Raw genomic sequence first — 19,583 nt, 5'->3', positions numbered from 1 at the left:
AAATAAAATAAAATTCAAAAAAACCCCGTGTCTACCCTGAAACATTGTAAATCAACTATACTTCAAATTTTTAAAAAGTGTCTGTTGAAAAGGGCTGTTGTGAGGGGCAGTAAGCGCTGTGTGTTCGTGGCTTTTACATTCCTGCCTCTGAGGAAGCTCACAGGGTAGAAATGGGGAGCCGCACCCCAAAGTAGAGAGAGAGGAGAAGGCTGCATCCATGTTGGAGCCAAGGTGGGGGGGGGAGGGCACACCTGCTGGGAAAGGGGTGGCATGCGGTGATGGGGTCGGATTCCTGGAGGCGCAGCTGTTTCCATGAGATGGGCCAGGGAGGGAGGGAGGGAGGACTGATGAGGGAGGGGACTGTGGAGGTGAGGTTGGCTCGCCCAGGTGACAGGTGGAAGGTGGGGCTGGAGAAGTGACTCCAAGCCTCAGAGGCCGGGGAGCGGGGGAGGGGAAGGGAGGCTGGTGCCCCTGGGCCACACCTGTTGACGGGAATATTGGGATCTTGGTGTCCCTGAGAGCCCTCGTCCAATAAGCCCCTCTGGGCCTCCAGGGAGAGGAGGAGCCTTGCCATATAAACTGTATTTTTAGCTCCCCGTGAGGCTTCCCAGCTGCTGTGACACCTCTCCCCGCCCCCAGCCCACTGCTTGGCTGGAGGCTCCAGGAGGACAGCTGGGCAGAAGGGGAGACATGGTCAGTACAATGGCTGCTGGGGGCTGGGGGGAGCGGGCAGTGAGCCCAAGTAGATTCTGGGGACCAGCTTGGGGGTCCTACTGCTCCGTCGATGACCTTAGCAGGTCCTGCTTCCTCCACAGGGGCAGCTCCTGGGAGGAGGAGGAAGGAGGGTGGCCAAGGCTGAGGGGACCTGCAGCTTTGAAGACCCAAAATGCTCTTTCTTTCCATTTTTGGTCCTTACGGTGGAGCCTTAAAGTGTAACACCCCCCAACCCCCGATTCACTGGAGGGAGTTGTTGGCTGCATAAGGGCTCACAAATTCCCAGGTCACCCAGACTGGACTTGTGACCTTTGAAAGAGAGGGCCTGGTGCTTAGTCACCTGGGGACTCAAACCCGTGCAGAGGGGCACTGGAAGCCCCTTGCTAGAGAGTTCTCTCTGTGTATGTGAGCGACGAGAGGTGAGAGTCGCCAGATACTGAACATGCAGAAGGGGCCTTTTCCCACCAAACAGGCTCGTGCCTGACCTTGCCAGCCAAGGGTGCTCAGTGAAAGCCCTGGGATGTGTGGTCTGGACAGGAAAAGTCTGAGGTGAGCCTGAAGCTTCCCTCGACTGTTCCTCCCCATCCCGAAGGAGCACCAGAGCCAGGACAAGGGACTGAGCGTGACAGGAAGGCATATTTCAGTCTGATATAAAGAAGCCTCTTTAGGGCTTCCCTGGTGGCGCAGTGGTTGAGAGTCCGCCTGCCGATGCAGGGGACGCGGGTTCGCGCCCCGGTCCGGGAAGATCCCACGTGCCGCGGAGTGGCTGCGCCCGTGAGCCATGGCCGCTGGGCCTGTGCGTCCGGAGCCTGTGCTCCGCAAGGGAGAGGCCACAGCAGTGAGAGGCCCGCGCACAGCAAAAAAAAAAAAAAAAAAAAAAGAAGCCTCTTTAAAACTTTAGGTAGTGAGCTCACTGCTCTTAGGAGTATTCAAGCAGATGCTAGATGATGATCTGTAGGGAGAATTCCTGCATTTAGTGGGAACTTGGACAGGACACTATTGAAGGCCTCTGTTAGCTCCAAGATCCCGTGGCCCTATCATTCTAGATTTTTCTTTCTCTAGCTTTCTGACTCTGGAACCTAGAATCTAAGTGTTCAGAGTGGTGAAAGTTGAAGACTTCGGCCCTCTAGAATTGTAACTCTGGAATCTCAAGTGTCCAGAATTTGAAGACTTGAGGATGAGTCTACAAGGCTCAGATTTTCCCATTCATAGGATTCTGTGATATGAAAGGGAAAAAGAGGAGGGGGCAGGTGTCACTTGGTGCGATCCAGTCCTGCCCCGCTGGGTGTCAGACTAACCCACCTGTGTGTGTGCACGCCTGTGCACATGTACGTGACGGGAGTGTGTAAGGCTGCAGAAAGTTTTGTACCCACAGACAGCCTGGCTTTCCTATCCTGTGACTTTCCAGTTTCCCTGGCCCGGCAGTTTGAAGGTTGTCACAGGGATAATTATAGCTCCTAAACAAAGCTGGCGACAGCAGGTAGCCATAGCAAACTCCTAGGTACCACCAGTTCTGTTGTAGAGATGTGTAAGTACAAACAAATGTTGGTTCCTTCCTATTAACTTAAAAGGTAAAACTTGAAAAGGTTCATCAACTTCAAAGCCACAGGTTTCCATGAACTTGCCAGTTAATGGGGGCACCTGCCAAGGAGGTGACAGCTTCATATTAAACACTCGGGCATATTAAGTACTCGGGCAGTTTCCAGACAACTCGGGAGGCTGGAGAGGGGCCGAGGGCTGTGGATTCCAGCTCTGCCATTCACCAGCCTCCGGTGGGTGCATAACGTCTCCAGGCCTTCGTTTCTGTATAGCCAGGTGGGATAATGATTGACCCTGCCCTGCCAGCCCCTCGGGGATGCTCCGAGGTTCTCAAGAGAGCACCGGCCAGAGGGTGTTTGAAAACGGCACTGCCAGGGCTGAGGACGTAAATCAGAAGCTAGCGATGCTGATTCTCTTAGGGGTGTCACCGATGGGCCCCAAGTGGCCAGCCCAGGCCAGGGGCAATGTGCTGCCTCTCTTCCTTCTGCCCTCCCCTCCCACGCTGCTGGGCTCACCCTCCAGCAAGGGGCCAGAAGTAGGAGCTGAGCCCTCAGCAGTATCTCTGAGTTGCCTTTTCCTTTGATCCTGGGCCTGGCACAGAGTAGGCCCTCCATACCAGGCCGGTGAATGAACAAATGAACAAACACTAGCCCCCCAGAAAACCCCTATGGCATTTTAGCTGCTCATCTTGCTGCTGAACCTTTCACTGTGAGGGCTTCATGGCCCCTGAGGCTCACCAGCTCGGTGTCCTGGGTTAACACGGGGCCTCAGTGTGGCGCATTGTCAGGAAGGGGCCTGTGTGCCTCTGGCCCTTTTGGTTGTTAGGAATCAGCTGACTCGGTAAATAAACTGGTCCCACTCAAGGATACACAAGGGGTCACACAGGAGTGGCAGCTGATGGTAATCCTCAAACTGCAATTGGAGTGAGCTTTTCAGCGGTCAGAATGGAGATCCAAGGCTGCACAGGGGTCTTACCCAAGTTTGGGGGTCTTACCCGGTGTTGGCCACGAAACCCTCTTTGACCCTGCATTTCCTACCACCTAGCCAATTCTCGCCAGGGATCTGACTGCTGTAGTTAATAGACATTGGCTGTTTGGCGGAACCCTGCCATTGACTGCCTCGGGTTAGGTCCCAGTCCTGGTCCAATCCGCTGTGCCTAGCAACAGGCTTGGAGAGCGGACATGACTGCGGGCGCTGGGGCAGGGCAGTTATCTTTAGAAAGGGCTGCATACGTGGGGCAGCCATAACTGACATGTCCAGTACAGACCCAGGATGGCCAGGACACCTCTTATCCTTTCTGAGCCTTGTGGTCCACGGCTGTAAAACGGGGTGATGCTTGCTACCTCGCAGGGTCATTGGGAAGATTAGATATAATCCTGCCCAAGGAGGCACTTTGTAAGCTGTAACGTTCTGTGTAAACCTTGATCATAGCACTAAATAAACTGTACTGTAATTTTGTTCCTCTTACTTATCTCCCCTAGGAGACTTTCTTGAACATCAGGATGTGTTTTATCTGGTTTTGTGTCCTCAGCATGTAGCACAGTTTCTGACACACAGTAGGTACTCTATAACTGTGTGTTGGATAGATGGAGGAATGATGATGGATGGATGGATGGATGGATGGACAGATGATGGTTGGGTAGGTGGATGGATGGGTGATGGGTGATGGATGATGTGTGGGTGGATGAATGGATGATGGATGGATGGATGGATGATGGATGGATATAAAATAAAGGCCCATCATCCTCCACTTGCCTTCCTTGCAAGGCCAGCCATTTTTTTATTCAATGAACATTTATTCAGTTCAAATGTGGTACACAGCGCTGTGCAAGGTCCAAGAAATACACAGATGAATAAAACAAAGCCCCTGACCATGTGAAAATCAAAGTAGGGTGTTCAGGAGCATGGATTTGGGGGCCTGAACTCCTGGGATCAAATCCCAACTCTTCCAACAACTAGCTGTGCGACCATGGCAGATTTCCCTAACTTCCCTCCATGAGATGGTGGTAATGTCCATATTTATCATATAGGGCTGTTGGGGGCCTAAACGAGTTACCGAATGTAGAGTGCTTGGAATAGGGCCTGGCACCCAGCAAAGTCTCTGTGAGTATCGGCTGCTTTGATACTAATGGAGGGGCCAGCATGGAAACAAAGAAATACAACGCAACGGGTGAGGAGTACAGCAGGAGCACACATAGATCAGTGGAAAGGGCGAGCAGTGAAGTGGACCTTGAGGGGTGTATCCAGAGAAACTTTTTTTTTGCGGTACGCAGGCCTCTCACTGCTGTGGCCTCTCCCATCGTGGAGCACAGGCTCCGGACGCGCAGGCTCAGCGGCCACGGCTCACGGGCCCAGCCGCTCCGCGGCATGTGGGATCTTCCCGGACCGGGGCACGAACCCGTGTCCCCTGCATCGGCAGGTGGACCCCCAACCACTGTGCCACCAGGGAAGCCCCAGAGAAACTTTTCAGAGAGAAATATGTGAGCAAGACTGTGAAGCCAGGAGTTTTCTGGGTGGAGTGGGAAAATGCAGACTCCAAGAGGTTATGGATCTGCCTGGGTCCACCCAGCTATAAGCAAGGAAACCATCTAGCCCCTTCCCACCACCCTGATGGGTGAGGGCATTCTGGCAAAGTGGGCAGAAGGTGGACAAAGCGACTGCTAAGGGCCAGGACAGTCCCGGGGCCAGCCAGGGTGACGGCTGCCCTGGCTAATAAACATGACAGGTCCTCTTGGGATGGCTGACAGCAGGGGGAGTTGGGTTTCAGGCCATTGGCATCAGCCTTGGTCATGCCCTTTTTGTTGGCCTCCGAGAGTCCAGAGAGTGACCCAACCTCCTCCCCACTCTTTCCATACACACAGCCCCTCCCCCCCCAAACCTGAGGCCTGAGTTGTCCTACCACCCCCCAATGGCACATGCCTCAAAATAGCTTCCATGTGAGGGCTAGAGAAATGAAAAGATTAGACCCCTGCATGAAAGGGGGGGTTTGCAAGGACGGGGGGGGAGAGAGTGAGCGAGGTGTCAAGTGATCTCTGTCAAGCATCCGGGAAGGTATAAAATCCCTTTAGGGCCGGGAAGCCTCAAACTCCAGCGGTCGGAGCCAGGATACCCAGTCAGCCTACCCTTGCTCTTCTTCTCTTCTTCAGACTGTGCCATGGGGCTCAGCGAAGGAGAATGGCAGCTGGTACTGAATGTCTGGGGGAAGGTGGAGGCTGATCTCGCAGGCCATGGGCAGGACGTCCTCATCAGGTAAAAGGAAGAAACCCCATTGCCCCTATCCCCTACTTCCCTCCCAAAGATCAAGAATGTTCGCCTGCAAGGTGGAACGGTTGCCCGGGGTTGACCAGCTGGCTGCGTTAGTTGACTTTGTTAAAATTCTTATTTGGTTCTCCTTTGCTTTTATGTGTCAGAGATTGGAGTCAGGAAAGGAAAGGGGATCCATCTCACACCTATGCTAGCAGCTGGAAGGAGCTTGACAATCAAATCCTGGATGCCTAGAGCCCACTAAGTGGTATCCTAGAATTATAGACAGAATTAACAAGAAAAATCTGAGAGATCTGTCTCACCTCACCTAGTGGATGAGGACAAAAAGGACCTGAGAAGGGAAGGATGACTCCAGAGTCACAAGTCCATTAAAGTCTATAAAATGTCAAGGCTAAGACATGGCTTTCAACATGAGGTATGTAGTTCTAGAGCTGGCTCTGCCACCGAGAAGCTGTGTGACCTTTAAGAAGGTACACAACTTCTCTGAGCCTCAATTTCTTCTCCTATAAAATGGGTGGGGGCTTCCCTGGTGGCACAGTGGTTGAGAGTCCGCCTGCCGTTGCAGGGGACACGGGTTCGTGCCCCGGTCCGGGAAGATCCCACATGCCGCGGAGCGGCTGGGCCCGTGAGCCATGGCCCCTGAGCCTGCGCATCCAGAGTCTGTGCTCCGCAATGGCAGAGGCCACAACAGTGAGAGGCCCACCTACTGCAAAATAAATAAATAAAATGGGTGGAAATCCTAATATATACATTATAGAGTGGAAATAAGAATGAAATAAGATGATGCCTGTAGGGGGCGCAGCCTAATTCCTGGCATAGAGTGAGCCCCAGAAGATGTTAGTAACTATTATAGACGAAGCTTAGACTTGGGCCCTTTAAAGAATCATAATTAGTAAACAGAAGACAGAGACCCACTAGTGACTTTTGATGTTGAGTATGTCTTGAATTTGAGGGCTCAGGTTAGTCTCCAAGCACATCTTGCCTTCTGTAGCAAGGGCTTCCTGAATAAACAAACAACGCCCCCCCCACAAACTTCTGAGATTTTTAAGTAGAAAATGGCTCGTGGCTTGTAAATAGAATCTCATGTCCCAGTTGCCTTCCTCCCCAAATGGTGATGGGCTCTCCCCTCCTGGCCCTTTCTCATGCTCTGGGCAGCACAGGTCAAAAGCCTAATGGGATGTAGGTACATCAGTATTTCTGCATGTGGGAGAAGGTGGGCCCCAGTTACCACCAGTGAATGGATTGTCTTTCACACTTTAATTTACAGAAGAATTTCTCCTTGTTTATGAGCCAGAGTAGATTATCCTCTCCCACTTAGTTGCCCTTTCAGCCTCCCTCAGGTTTCACCCATCTCCAGCTCCCAAATCTGGGGAGAATGCCCAGTCCTATAAGCCCTGTTATCTGGAGTTTGAGCCCTTAATGGTCCATGCCAGAAACACTTGAGAGAGGACAGTCAAGTTCTCTGTTGAATCTAACTGGCATCTTGGGGTGTTCCTTTATGTCTTTCTCCTCTTGTGTCTCTGTCGGTTGGCTCCTTGGGCTGCAACAGGTCCTGCCTGATTGGACAAAAGTCTCCCCCAAAGTTGACATCAACTCCTCAGCCATCCATTTGCTGTGTGACCTTGGACAAGTCACTAGTCCTCTCTGGGTCCCATTTCCCTATTTGCTGAGAGGAGGGATTGCCTGCCACTGTCTCTGAGATCCCTGCCTGCTCTCATGCCCTGGCATTCTCTGAGTCCATGATCCTACCTTACTTTTGGAGAGGAGGCCGGGTAGCTGGGGTGGGAGACCATTTTGCTGAGCAAGAGTCTTTCCCAGGTGATTTGGGGGCTGCCAGCCCTAAGTCAGTGACTTGGATGTCTTGAAGGAGACTTGGGGTATTGAGTCACGGGGAAACATCTCCTCCTTTCCCAGGGTGGATCAGAGAGAACTGCCTGGGGCCAGGTGCCAGGGACGAGACATGACGCTGGAGACTGCTGGCCCCTGGCAGGCCCCAGAGAGCCCAACAGCCCGTCACGTCTTAGGCTGTAGGACATGCAGAAACCACGCCAACTGGTTCTGCCCTCTTAGTGTTTGGGATATGGAGACAAGGAGACGGGGCTGCTAACTCCTAGGGCTGAAAGTGCCCCTTTAAGATCTGACCTTTTGGTTCTGTTCCAGATGCTGAACCTGGGCTTTCTTACTCATCTAGAAAAGGTCATTTCTCCCACTCCTCTGATTATAAAAGAGGGCAAGTTCTGTTCAGCTGAGTCTGTTAATAAAACACTGAGGGCTTCACTGCAAGTATGTGACCATTATGTTCTAGGACATAATAGCTGGCAGGTCAGTTGGAGAGTCTGGCTCCAGGAAAGGGGGGCTTCGGGAGGGTGGAGGCTGCTGAGAGGGCTTCAGGCCCCTGCCTTTCCTTCCGTTCCCCAAATCTTCTCTGCTTTACTTATTTTTGCATTTGAACAAAGGATTTTGAGGCCATGGAAAGTTTGAAAGCCACTGCTGGTGGCCAATACGTTTCATGTCGCTGGGAGGAGACACGGCCCAAGAGTCCCAGCCAACCAATGGCCACTACAGACAGGACCAAAAATTCCCAATCCTAACGATGGTGATGATGATGGAGGAAAGGATGGTAATGGTGACCACGGTGCTAGAGGTGGTAAAGAGGACAGCAAATATTTATATATATATACAGTACGCAGTGATTGCTAGGCCCTGTGTTAAGTGTTTCACATATATTTACTCACTTAAGCCTCACAGCAACCTTATGAGGTAGATATTATTATGATCGCTACATTTAACAGAGAGGTTAAGTAACTTGCCCAAAGTCCCACAGCTGGAGCTCAAATCCAGCCAACTTGGATCAGTGCGCCTGCTCTCGACCCCTATGCTACATCGTGTCACAGTCTTGACACACTGGAGATGAATTCCCATCCTCATCTGGTTCTTGGGTTCTAGAGCAGAGAAGGATTTGTGCAGGCCTGGGAGAGTCCTAGGTCTTCCGTGTGGGTGTCTGATTGGGCCTCAGCTCAGAGAACAGCTGGGAGATGGCCTCCTTTCCCTCTGACTTGCCAGCAGGCCTGTGATAAACTAGGCAGGTTGATGATAGGATCGAGGATGAAAACACAAGGCAAGTGAGCCCTTCTGAAATGCTGGAGAAAAGCCCTCCACCCATGTCTACAGGGCGAGGTCCTGCCATCTGCTCATTTTCTGGGCAATTGCTGTCACAAACATCCAGGTATGGCCTCCTGTGGCTGCCCTGGCGGCTCCCAGCTGCAGGACTTGAGGCCAAGGGGGGGAGGCGACTGTGTGGTGCCAGGATGATCTGGTGGGCACTCCTGAGCCCAATTTTTCTGCCCTGTTTAAAGCAAACCCGGCTCTCTCTCTGGCTGGCAGGTGCTGAGAGTGGAGGGTGAGGTGGAGGTCAAGCCTTAGAACTTGGAGGCTGAGAAATCAGCTAGACCAACCCTTTTGGTTTACAGATAGTCACGCCAAGACCCAGAGAAACCGAGTGACTTCTTCAAGGTCACACAGCACATTGGAGGCAGAGCTGGGGCCAGAGCTCAGCTTCCATAATTCTCAATGCCGAAGTCTTTCTCCCAGACATCCAGGGAATTCCCAAAATGTTTGAGATCCCTGGCCGCCTTGGGTCCCAGGTCCTTGGCCCTCTTCTGCCCCAGACAGTCTTCCTCCAGTGTCCCGACCTCAGGCCTTCGCCTGTGGGTTCTGGGTCTTGTATCTGTCAGGCAGGAGTTCAAGGATCATTGTCACCAGATAATAATAGTCAGGAGCCCAGGGACCCTTGCGTGAAAGGTGCCAGGGATGAGCTGTCAGTGATGTACAAGGTTTGGCTGGGGCCCTAGATGAAGTGGTGACATTGGGCATGGCTGTGGACAGCCCTGGGTGTTCTGGGGAAGCGGGAGGGATACGCCCCCTGGGAAAGGGAGCGCTTCCCGTCCGTGCTACGTCGTGCATGCATGTGTGTGTGTGCACGCACCTGTGAGTATGGGTGTGTGCCTGAGATACTTGTGCACTGGAGTGTGTTCACAGTTAGGTGTAAGCATGTCGCAAAACCAGGAAGCTACAAAAGAGGAACCTTTAAAAGAACTGAAGCCATTAGACAGGAGAAGGGGGAGTCAGGGCAGACAGGGTCACTCCTGCAGAGGTTTCAGGGTGCGACACAAAGGAGAGAGCGTGAGTTATGGAAGCATTCATGCGGGTTTGTGTCTGGGCTCTGCCACTGACCAGACACGTGACCCTGGGCAACTCACCTACCTCTGTGGTCTTCCGTTTGCCTATGAGTGAAATGGGGAAAATCACTCCCGCCCAGGTGGCAGGTATGACTCCCTTTAACTAACCTCCACCTTTCCTCAGCAGGAAAGACTGAGGTCCAAGGTGACAGGTGGCTGCTCAGATCACTGTAGCCAGCTCACTGGGACCCTGGCAGGAGCGGGGACCTGGTCTTTAGCGGTGGCTCCCACCAGGGACCCTCACCGTCGGTACTTTGAGGGGCCAGGGTGGTGCAAGGAGTCAGAGCAAAATAAGCAAGAGCCTTCTAAGGTTTCTGAGCTCAGACTGGAACGGCTCTCACAGGTAGCAGTGAGTCTCCTGGAGCCAGAAGTATTTAAGGAGTCAAAGGGCGATCCCCAGGCAGGAAGCTGCAGAGATGGTCCCCTGCATGGGCTACTTTCTGAGTCACTCAGACCTGATTTCAGTCTGGCTCTTCGGCACCCCGGCCGTGTAACATTGAGCTAGGACTTCACACTTCTTAGCCTCTGTTCTCTCATCTGTAAAGTGGGAATAATATATCCCTAAGCGGAAGCGCAGGTGCAGAGCCTAGCACGGGCCTGGCACACAGTGGGTGCTCAGCAAATCCAGGTCCTTTGGCCCCAGTGCTCCCCCTTTTCCCTGCTCCACTGTGACGCCATTTAGTCATCTATGCTCCCAACAGCTTAGAGGAAATGGGGGTGAAGCCGGGTGCAACGCAGAGATGTCTTTCTTTCCTGCCTTTCACTGTAACAATGAAGAAGGAGAAGATGATGATAAAAATATTTAATAATAGGAAGCATTTATACACTTCTTGTGTGGCCCTCAGCATATACTATCTCATTTAATCCTCACGCTTCTATAGGGAGGGACTTGTTATCTCCATTCCTTGGATGAGACTGAGGCACAGAGAGGTGAAGTGAGTTACCCAAGGTCACACAGCTGGGAACTGGGAGAGCGTGGGCTTGAACTCAGGTCTGGCCACCTCCAGACCCCTGCATCTGACTCCAGCCCTCCGTGTGCCCACAGGCTCTTTAAGGGTCATCCCGAGACCCTGGAGAAATTTGACAAGTTCAAGCACCTGAAGACAGAGGCTGAGATGAAGGCCTCGGAGGATCTGAAGAAGCATGGCAACACCGTGCTCACCGCCCTGGGGGGCATCCTCAAGAAGAAGGGACATCATGACGCAGAGCTGAAGCCCCTGGCCCAGTCGCATGCCACCAAGCACAAGATTCCCATCAAGTACCTGGAGGTGGGTGGCGGGGACGGGGGCGGCTGGGAGGATGGAAGGAGAGGCCTCAAGGGCATGAGGTTTGGGTTCAAGTCCCAGCTCAGCCAGTAACTTGCTGGGTGACCTATGTCGTTCCTCTTTGTTCCCCCGTTTCCTCATCTGTAAAGTGGGCTGCCACCCACTTTACCTTCCTCCTGGGTCATTGAGAGTCAACATATTTCTCCCTCAAATTAGTATCTTGTTACCAAGGAGGAAGTGGATATGGGATGCACAGCTTGCACTGTCTCCACAGGTAGGTACCATTATCACACCCACTTGACAGATGAGGAAGCTGAGGCACAGAAAGGTTAAGTAGCTTGTCCCTGGTCACAGAAGCAGCAAGTGGCAGAACCAGGATTCAGACTAGGTCTCTATTCCTCCAGGACCCCAGCTCCCAACCCCTGTGACACTGGGAGTCGGAGACATACAGGTCTCGTTGGCAGGAGTTCAGCAACTGGGGCTCAATTCCGGGTGGGAATTATTAGTTCCTACATCTTTACAGATGAAGAGAGAAAGCCTCAGGTGTCAGAGGCATAAGCAGTTGGTTTGAACACCCTGTGATGGGTTGAGAAGTTGGGTGGGCTGGGGAGAGCCTGAGCTTCGAGTCCTATGTCTAGACCCAGTGGGAGGAGGGGATGTGGCAAGAGGGAGCAGTAGGGTTCTGGGGGATAGAGGATCCTGTGGATATCACCCCTGGGGATGGGAGCAGCAGGCAGGTTGGTGCAGCAGGGAAGGTAAGGATAATTATGATAGCCCCCAGTTAGGATGGGCCATGATAAGCTATTTGCCTGGGTCACTGCACGGAATTCTCACGATTTCCCCATGAACTTAGGAATTGCATTCAGTGTTTTCTTCCCCTCTCACATAAAAGAAGTTCAGAGGTAGGGAGCGCAGAGCTGGTATGGGAGCCCCACAGTCACCAGGGATGCAGGTTCTTTCTGTGTTGCCATCCTTGGCATGTGGTGTCCACCCTCAAAGTTGACTTGTGGTCCAAGATAGCTGCTGGAGCTCCAGCCGTCTAGCCCATATTCCAAACAGAGCAAGAGGAAGAAGGAAGTCTCTCTTTTAAGGAGCCCTGGAAATCTCATCCAACAATGTTTTTTACATTTCATTGGCCAGAAGTTAGTTACAAGACCACATCTATATGCATGGCAAGCTGGGAAATGTAGCCTATTACCACTCCAAATACAACTAGTGTTCTCTTACAAGGAAGAAGGAGAAAATGGACATTGGGCAGGCAGTTAGCATTCTCTTCCCCAGGTAGGTACTCTTCTCACCCCCATTTTACTGATTTGGAAACTGAAGTCTCAGAGAGGTTAAGTAGCTTGCCCCAGGTCACCCAGCTTATAAGTCAGGAGGTACAATCTGATCTATGGTACTCTAGAGCACAAGCTCTTAATCCCTTGTGGCACAGCATCTCCCACGAACAACCACCACCACCAACCTCTTCAGCCTCACCACCCCGCACCCCTACCTGCTCCCCCAAGTCACACACAAACAATCCTGCCTGCCCATCTCAGCACCCCAGACATGAGGAGCAGGTCCTGCCTCTGAGATTCTGCATGAGCCGTGGTCCCTGCCCTCCCCGTCTTCTCTTGGCAAATCCCTGTTCATCCTCCGAGGCCCAGCTCGGAAGCCACCGCCTCTGTTCTGGCCCCTGAGGCAGTCAGCTGCTCCATCTGCCAGCCCTCCACTGCGAAGGCATTTATCCTCACCGCTGCCATGGCGCCTGCCCGGCTGTATTGTAATTTGTCTCTTTACCCAGCTGTCTCCTGGCTGGGACACGAGCTCCTCAAGGGCAGACCCTGGCTCCTCCTCTGTCTGAGCCCCAGTGGCATGTGGAGGTGTTCACAACATGACTCGAATGATGGATCCCCTCTCTAGGGATGAGCAGACCGGCTCAGAGAGGGAAAATGACAGAGCCAAGGTAACACTACCAGCTAGCAGACTAGAACCCAGGTCTACTTAAAACAGGTTTAATTTACTGCATAATCCCTGCAAAAGAATCAAGACAGAGCCCCACATCTACTCTTTCCCTTACTATGGAACCTTCGTCTGTGTTCTTCATAAGAAATTTCTCCTTCTCACCTGTGAGTGAGGGGGCACAGAGGGCGCTGGGTGCTAAAAGCAACTATCTTTACTCAACCTGCCAGCAGCCCCAGCCCACGATTTTCTACGTATTTGTGGCTCTGCCACTGACTCAGGAAAACTGAGTGGGGGGACCTAATGGGGTCACGAGCCCCTATGTTACAGGTGAGGTCACACATGGATGTCAGAGAGCAGGGCCTGGAACTTGGGTCTCTGAGTTCTCCATGGGCAGGGCTTGCTGACGTCAGTCCCTCCCCCCACTTCATTTTGTTGTGTTTATGACATTAAAAGGGAATTAAACACATGTCCACATCGATGCCCAGTAGCGGGTGTTTGTGGAGCTGTCCCTGTTTCTGAGCCAAGCAGGGCTTACTAGATGTTGACATTTGTGCTTCTGAGGCTGCTCGCAGTACATGCTCCCCCCACCGCTCACCCAACCCCACCCTGCTTTTGGTCACTTGCACCCCGGGTGCTGGAGAAAATGGGCAAACCCAACCGCGGTGCCCTCTCTGTCTCTGTCCCTGGCTCTGGCTGTCATTTGTCCACGATCCCCTGGGTCCACTTGCTACGTGACCTCAGTCTGGGCCTCTGTAAAATGACACCCTTTGACCACAGGCCCCGGTAGTGATTGGCATCAAATCTTTCTGAACCGTTGAAAAAGCACAGTAGCTTCTTACAGACACAAGATCTTTCAGTCCCTAAAGCAGCCCCGTGCTGTAGAGATGCCTGTGTCCATTTTCCGGGTAATGACCTTGTGGATGGGAAAGCAAAGAGTGAATGAAGGTGAGGCTGGTGTAAGACACAGCTGGTCCTGGGGCTGAGTCGTAGGCCTGAACACTTTCCTTTTCCCTTCTCTCCTTCCCTCCCACCTATACTTCTGAGTACCAGCTCTGTGCTTGGCACAGAAAACATGAAGTTCTGACCCCCTGCCCAAACCCCAAAAAGGCTATTTAAAGCAATCACACAAAAATTAAATACACACAAATGGAAACAGTTTCTTTCTAGATTTTCGGAGTGCCAAATCCTGGATAAAACCATGGAGTAGGAGTATTTCCCTTCCTCTCCGAGGTTGGGTCCTCGAGCTGAGCACAGCTGAGGGTAGCTGGTGAGCCAGCCCACCTAGCCCCTTGACCGTGGTTCCATGGCCTGACCTTTCCTCATCTGTACCAAGATGGGCCTCCGTTTCCCCATCTGTAGCTGTCTCACAGGGTTGTGGGGATTAAAGGAGTTAATCCATGGAGGCCGTTCAGCAGCATGCCTGATAGATAGTAAGTGCTCAATAAACGACCCTAGAATAAAGAGAAGATGGGTTCGGGCTGATTCCCATCTGGCCCCTGGCTTGTCCTGCCTGTGACCAGTACCCCCCTCTGCCCCTGTCCTTGCAGTTCATCTCGGAAGCCATCATCCATGTTCTGCACAGCAGGCATCCTGCGGAATTCGGTGCCGATGCCCAGGGAGCCATGAACAAGGCCCTGGAACTGTTCCGGAAGGACATCGCCACCAAGTACAAGGAGCTGGGCTTCCATGGCTAAGCCCCACCCCCCATGCCCCTCTCCCCACCCACCTGGTCAGGGAGGGAGGGGACTTAATCTTGTGTAGCTGTAGTGCCTGCTTCTGAGTGAGTGCCTGCTTTGTTTGTGAGAGGCGGTGGGAGATGCGGAGGGGCTGGGGGCAGGGAGGGGGATGAGGGTTTGTTCAGGTGGTTTCACGTGCCTGGGGACCGGGCTTCCTGTGGAGGGTCGTCAGCTTGGTAACCAGGAGAAGCTTGGCTCTCCTCACTGTGGCCGGCAGAGTTTGGGTCCCACTCAACTCTCCTTTCACCTAAATCCCAACCCAATTCCTTCCAACCTCACCTTAAATCCCCAATCCAAACCGTCCACCTAAACTCCAGCCATAATTCTCTGATCCATCACCTCACCCCGTGAAGAAAGTAGAACGTCCCCTTGCACCGGGAAGGTCTGGGCTGGACTGGACAGCCACACCCAGCCCCTGGGGCACGTGGTATCTGGAACATAAGTGTGCCTTCTCAGGTGATGGAGTGACTCACCTGGCTTAATAAAAGACTCGCATGCCATAGACTCCGCCTGGTGTTTTTCATCCCCTGAAGCAAGTGAAGGGGGGGTTCAGAGGGAGAAAAGACCGTGATGGAATTGTGTGTGCAGGGAGCCTTATGGGGAGGAGGGAGGGAGGGAGGGAGGGAGAGGATGGGCAGGAGGCAGAGCCACCACTCAGTGGCAGGGACAGTGCTGGGCACTGGGAGATGGAGGGTAGAGCCTCGTCTGGTGGGGGCAGCAAGCAGTCGATCAGTGCCGGGAGCCCGGGGCTGCGTGAGCGCAGAGCAGAGGAGGCAGAATCAGGGGAAGGTGGTCACTGTGGTTACCACAATTTAGGTAATAAACTCAAGGATACTAGTTAGTAAGTGGCAGAGCTGGGTTTAATGTGTGGCCTGGAAGCTGGCAGGGACTCCAGCTGGGGAGACAGCTAGGCGGCCAGCCGCTGGCAGGCGCTGACCTTCTGGCCACAGAGAAAGGACAGACGCATGGGGAATAACTTACCGACACAGGCCAAGAGACACAATCCCTGTCTACAAAGGCCAACTGCATGGGCAGAATGTGTAAATTTCGCTCCAGGGACCCAGAATAAAACCTTGGTATGTGACCACGGCAGCCAGGAGGCCGACAGGAGCAGAGGCTACACACAGGGGTCTGGTGGTCTGGGTCATTGTGGGTACCCAAGCCGAGAGGGACTTGAAGAGCACCCAAGATGCCCAAGTCCTCGGCGCCATACATCTCCAGGGGCTCCCAGGACAGGCAACCTAGTGCCCCCTGCCCTCAAGTGGCCAGACCCCTGTGATAAGCCCAACTTCCCTGCCCCAAACCTCAGACTACGCCAAGGTTCATGGCCACTGAACAGGCCAGAACCCATCTTCAGAAACAGACATGTCTCAAATCCTAACGGGCTCATTTATCAGGGTGCTGTAGCATCGGAGGACAGAGTTAAAGTCCCCCTCCTCCCGCTCTGCTCCAGGCTTTGGGAATTCTTATGCTGTCTGAGAAGTTGAGAGAGGAGGGGAGGGGAAAACAGGAGGAGGGGAGCTTTTGGATCTGGAGTCTGGAGAAAAATTCCATGCATTTATATAGTAACTCCATTGAATGCCCAGGCAAGGAACACTTCTGTATAGGATACGTGTGCAGGATCTAAAGTGGAATAATCTGGTCCCTGCCCTCAAGCAAATGATAATCTAGTCAGGGAGATGATGTGCTCTGATATTAAATCAGGGCAGAATAAAACTCAGGGTCTCAGAGAAGTACCAGGCATTCGTCACACACATTAAGTATTCGTTCAACAAATATTTGTGGAGCACAGCAGGTAAAAAGATCTGTTTATATCTTTGACGTGCAAAAAGGGTAACTTCTTTTTTTCTACAACTCAACTGAATTTTTATTTGGAATCCTCATTGTGGCTGGGTGGCAGCTACTTAATCTCAGTCTCTTTGAGGTTTCTCCCCCAATCCAAATGTCCCTGGGGTTTTGACTAATTAATTCCAAGAAGCTTACATGTGCCAAGTTGTAGTGTGTATAGGCAGGGAGGTGGCAATCTGGTCATTGCTGTCATCTGTCCCCAGTAGTATCCTCAGGGATGCTGCACCCCACCTGGTCTTCAGTTATTGCCCCCATCAGGCACCTATGGAAATTCTGAGGCTGCCCAAAACTCCTTCTGCCTGACGCCACTTCTTTCCAGGGACCCGCCCCAGCCCCGTACGGCTCTGCCTGGGACATGAAGCACAGGTTTCCTCTGTTCAGACCCCACAGGCCTGTTTGAGCTTTTCTCTGCTTCTGGCAGGGATTAGCAGAGCTTGTGCCTGGCTGCCCTGTACGGTTATATGGGGTGTGCACTGCACATGGGTGCCTGGCTGGGGTGCGGGAGGGGCTCATAAGGCTAGATCCAGTCTGTGATCCAGTTGCCAAGCTGTGCACCTGGAAAGGGTGCCTTTTCCTCATTCACACAAGGGCGCTCTCTGAGCTAGCAGTGGCCCCCAGCAGAGACAGAACCACTTTCTCTGGGAACCGCCACCAACTGCAATCTTATTTCCTTTTCAACTCCTTTCCTTCTGATGGTTCAGAAAATGATTTTCCAGCCTGGGCAGCAGGGATGCCTCATGATTTCCTCCAAATCTTTTGTCCTTCTGTGTGTTCTTTCTGGTCCTCTCAGGTCTGAGCTTTTGAATCTGCAAATCCAGGCGAGGGATGCGTTTTTCTTGCTTTCAGCTGTTACATCCTTTCTTGAGGCTTGGGCACAGAAATACCTTGCTGTCTTAAAAGGAAAGAGCAAAGGAGGAAAGGAAATCCCAGAGGAATATATAGGCTAATATTTTTCAAATGTGATCCTGCAATGGCATATATTCTGCATTGATCTAACAAATATTTCTTGAGCAAATATTATGTGCCAGGTCCCAGGCTGGGACTAGGGGTCCCATCTTCAAATGAGGTAAACATGATCTCCTCCTTTGTGGAGCTTCTGTGGCGTGAGAGTGAGAAGGAAAGAATCTGGAATCCGCGCTTCCACCACAGGGGACGCAGGTTTGGTCCCTGGACGGGGGAACTGGGATCCCACATGCCCCACAGCATGGCCAAAAAAAAAAAGAATCTGTGCTAGGTCTTGAAGGTAGCAGGGAAATGTATTCATTAGACAAATGCCTACTGAGGGCTGCAACATACCAGGCCCTGGGCTCACTCTGGGGTGCCCTGGTGAAGCCCACAGGCCTGCCTCCATCTTTGGGGAGCTCATGGGCTTAGGGCTCCGGGAGTACGGAGATGAGAAGGCTGAACACTGAGGAATCTGAGGAGATGGGGGTGTGGTCCGGTCACAGGGACTAGTCTCTGAGATGGCTTATTAGTCAGAATTCTCCAGAGAAACACAGCCAATAAGATTTTTTTTTAAGTGCATTCTTTTTTAAAAAAATAATTAATTTATTTATTTATGATTTATATTTTGGCTGCGTTGGGTCTTCGTTGCTGCGCACGGGTTTTCTCTAGTTGCGGCAAGCAGGGGTTACTCTTCGTTATGGTGCATGGGCTTCTCACTGCAGTGGCTTCTCCTGTTGTGGAGCACGGGCTCTAGGCGCGCAGGTTTCAGTAGTTGTGGCACATGGGTTCAGTAGTTGTGGCTTGCGGGCTCTAGAGCGCAGGCTCAGTAGTTGTGGCGCACGGGCTTAGTTGCTCCGTGGCATGTGGGATCTTTCCAGACCAGGGCTCGAACCCGTGTCTCCTGCATTAGCAGGCAGACTCCCAACCACTGCGCCACCCAATAGGATTTTTATATATAAAATATCTCTTCAAGTGTCGCCTTTCTTGCATATCTATTATGTCCTTCTGGAATCCCCATGAGATGGTTTTTACATGGGCTCAAACTGTCCTCCGTGACTCTTTCCTATTTTCCGCCTCGTGGCTATTTATCATTCAGAATTTTCCTTCTTTTCTTGCTTGCACAGTTCTACGTTTCTTCCAGTTTTTCAAGTTTTTTTTTATCCAGAATCATTGAGGTATTAGGGTTGCATTTCACACTATCTAGTCTTCCATAATTCCAGAAGTGGACATCTTTACCACAATTTATGACTTTGGTTTTTTTCCCTTGTTTTGTTTCCTTTGGCTTTTTGTCTCTCCCCTATTGGACAGAGAGGGTAGGGGTCCCTTCAGTTTTGCTTATCTTTGCATACCTTCCCCTCGCACAATGCCCGCTCTATCATGCCAGCTTAAACGGTGTGAGCTGAAGATGGGAGCGAGGCCGCCCTACTTCTCTCCTGGACGTGATGGCATGTTGTAAACTGTAAAACATTGTAAACATTAGGATCAGGAGGCATCAGTGGAGCCTGGTTCTGAATATCTGGTTCCTGAGGTTGAGGTCTATGTATCTGTGTGTGTGTGTCGTCTCTGTGGGGATGCCGAGAGTGTGTGCAGCTGTATGTGTGAGTCTGAGGGTGTGAACATCTGTCTAACGCCTCCATTGTGAGGTCTGATCTCGACCTTTAGTCCCTTTTACCTGCTGCTCTGAGATCCACGGGACTCACACCCCCAGGACAGCCAAGGTGACCTCTTTAGACCCTAAAAGCCACCTCTAATGTCTCTGCCTGGGACTGTGGCTTTTGGGGTGGAGCCAGGCTGAGAAGTTGGAGAGGACATAAAAGAAATCAGTGCTTGGGTAAGAGTTGGGAAATTCTAAGTGATAAACTGTGAAGAGCTGTGTACACGATGACTCATCCGAGCTCAACTTAGCACACTTTAACTGAACAGAGCTGGAGGTATCAGGTGACAATATATGTATCTGTATAGCTGATTCACTTTGTTATAAAGCAGAAACTAACACACCATTGTAATGCAATTATAGTCCAATAAAGATGTTAAAAAAAATGAGCAGCAACATCGTTTTTTGTTTTTTGTTTTTTTTTTGCGGTACG

The 19,583-nt window shown here is 51.9% G+C and overlaps 1 protein-coding gene across 1 annotated transcript; it reads left to right on the top strand.

Moving 5' to 3' along the window:
- The first annotated feature begins 606 nt into the window (after positions 1-606).
- On the top strand, positions 607-15,205 carry MB (myoglobin). The gene is made up of 4 exons (XM_024743462.1): positions 607-693; positions 5,400-5,502; positions 10,801-11,023; positions 14,515-15,205. Exons 2-4 carry the CDS (start codon positions 5,408-5,410, stop codon positions 14,659-14,661), a joined length of 465 nt encoding a protein of 154 aa, XP_024599230.1. The 5' UTR covers positions 607-693; positions 5,400-5,407; the 3' UTR covers positions 14,662-15,205.
- The last annotated feature ends 4,378 nt before the right edge of the window (positions 15,206-19,583 follow it).

This window comes from Neophocaena asiaeorientalis, unplaced genomic scaffold (assembly GCF_003031525.2).
Source record: "Neophocaena asiaeorientalis asiaeorientalis breed wild unplaced genomic scaffold, Neophocaena_asiaeorientalis_V1.1 scaffold332, whole genome shotgun sequence".
Lineage (NCBI taxonomy): Eukaryota > Metazoa > Chordata > Mammalia > Artiodactyla > Phocoenidae > Neophocaena > Neophocaena asiaeorientalis.
This window is presented reverse-complemented; position numbering and strand designations above follow the sequence as displayed.

Bases quoted from the DNA above. Each gene is read 5' to 3' on its own strand.
- MB (XM_024743462.1), top strand. From the start codon at position 5,408: ATGGGGCTCAGCGAAGGAGAATGGCAGCTGGTACTGAATGTCTGGGGG. The intron at 5,503-10,800 runs GTAAAAGGAAGA...GTGTGCCCACAG, and splicing joins GGGCAGGACGTCCTCATCAG to GCTCTTTAAGGGTCATCCCG. The intron at 11,024-14,514 runs GTGGGTGGCGGG...CTGTCCTTGCAG, and splicing joins TTCCCATCAAGTACCTGGAG to TTCATCTCGGAAGCCATCAT.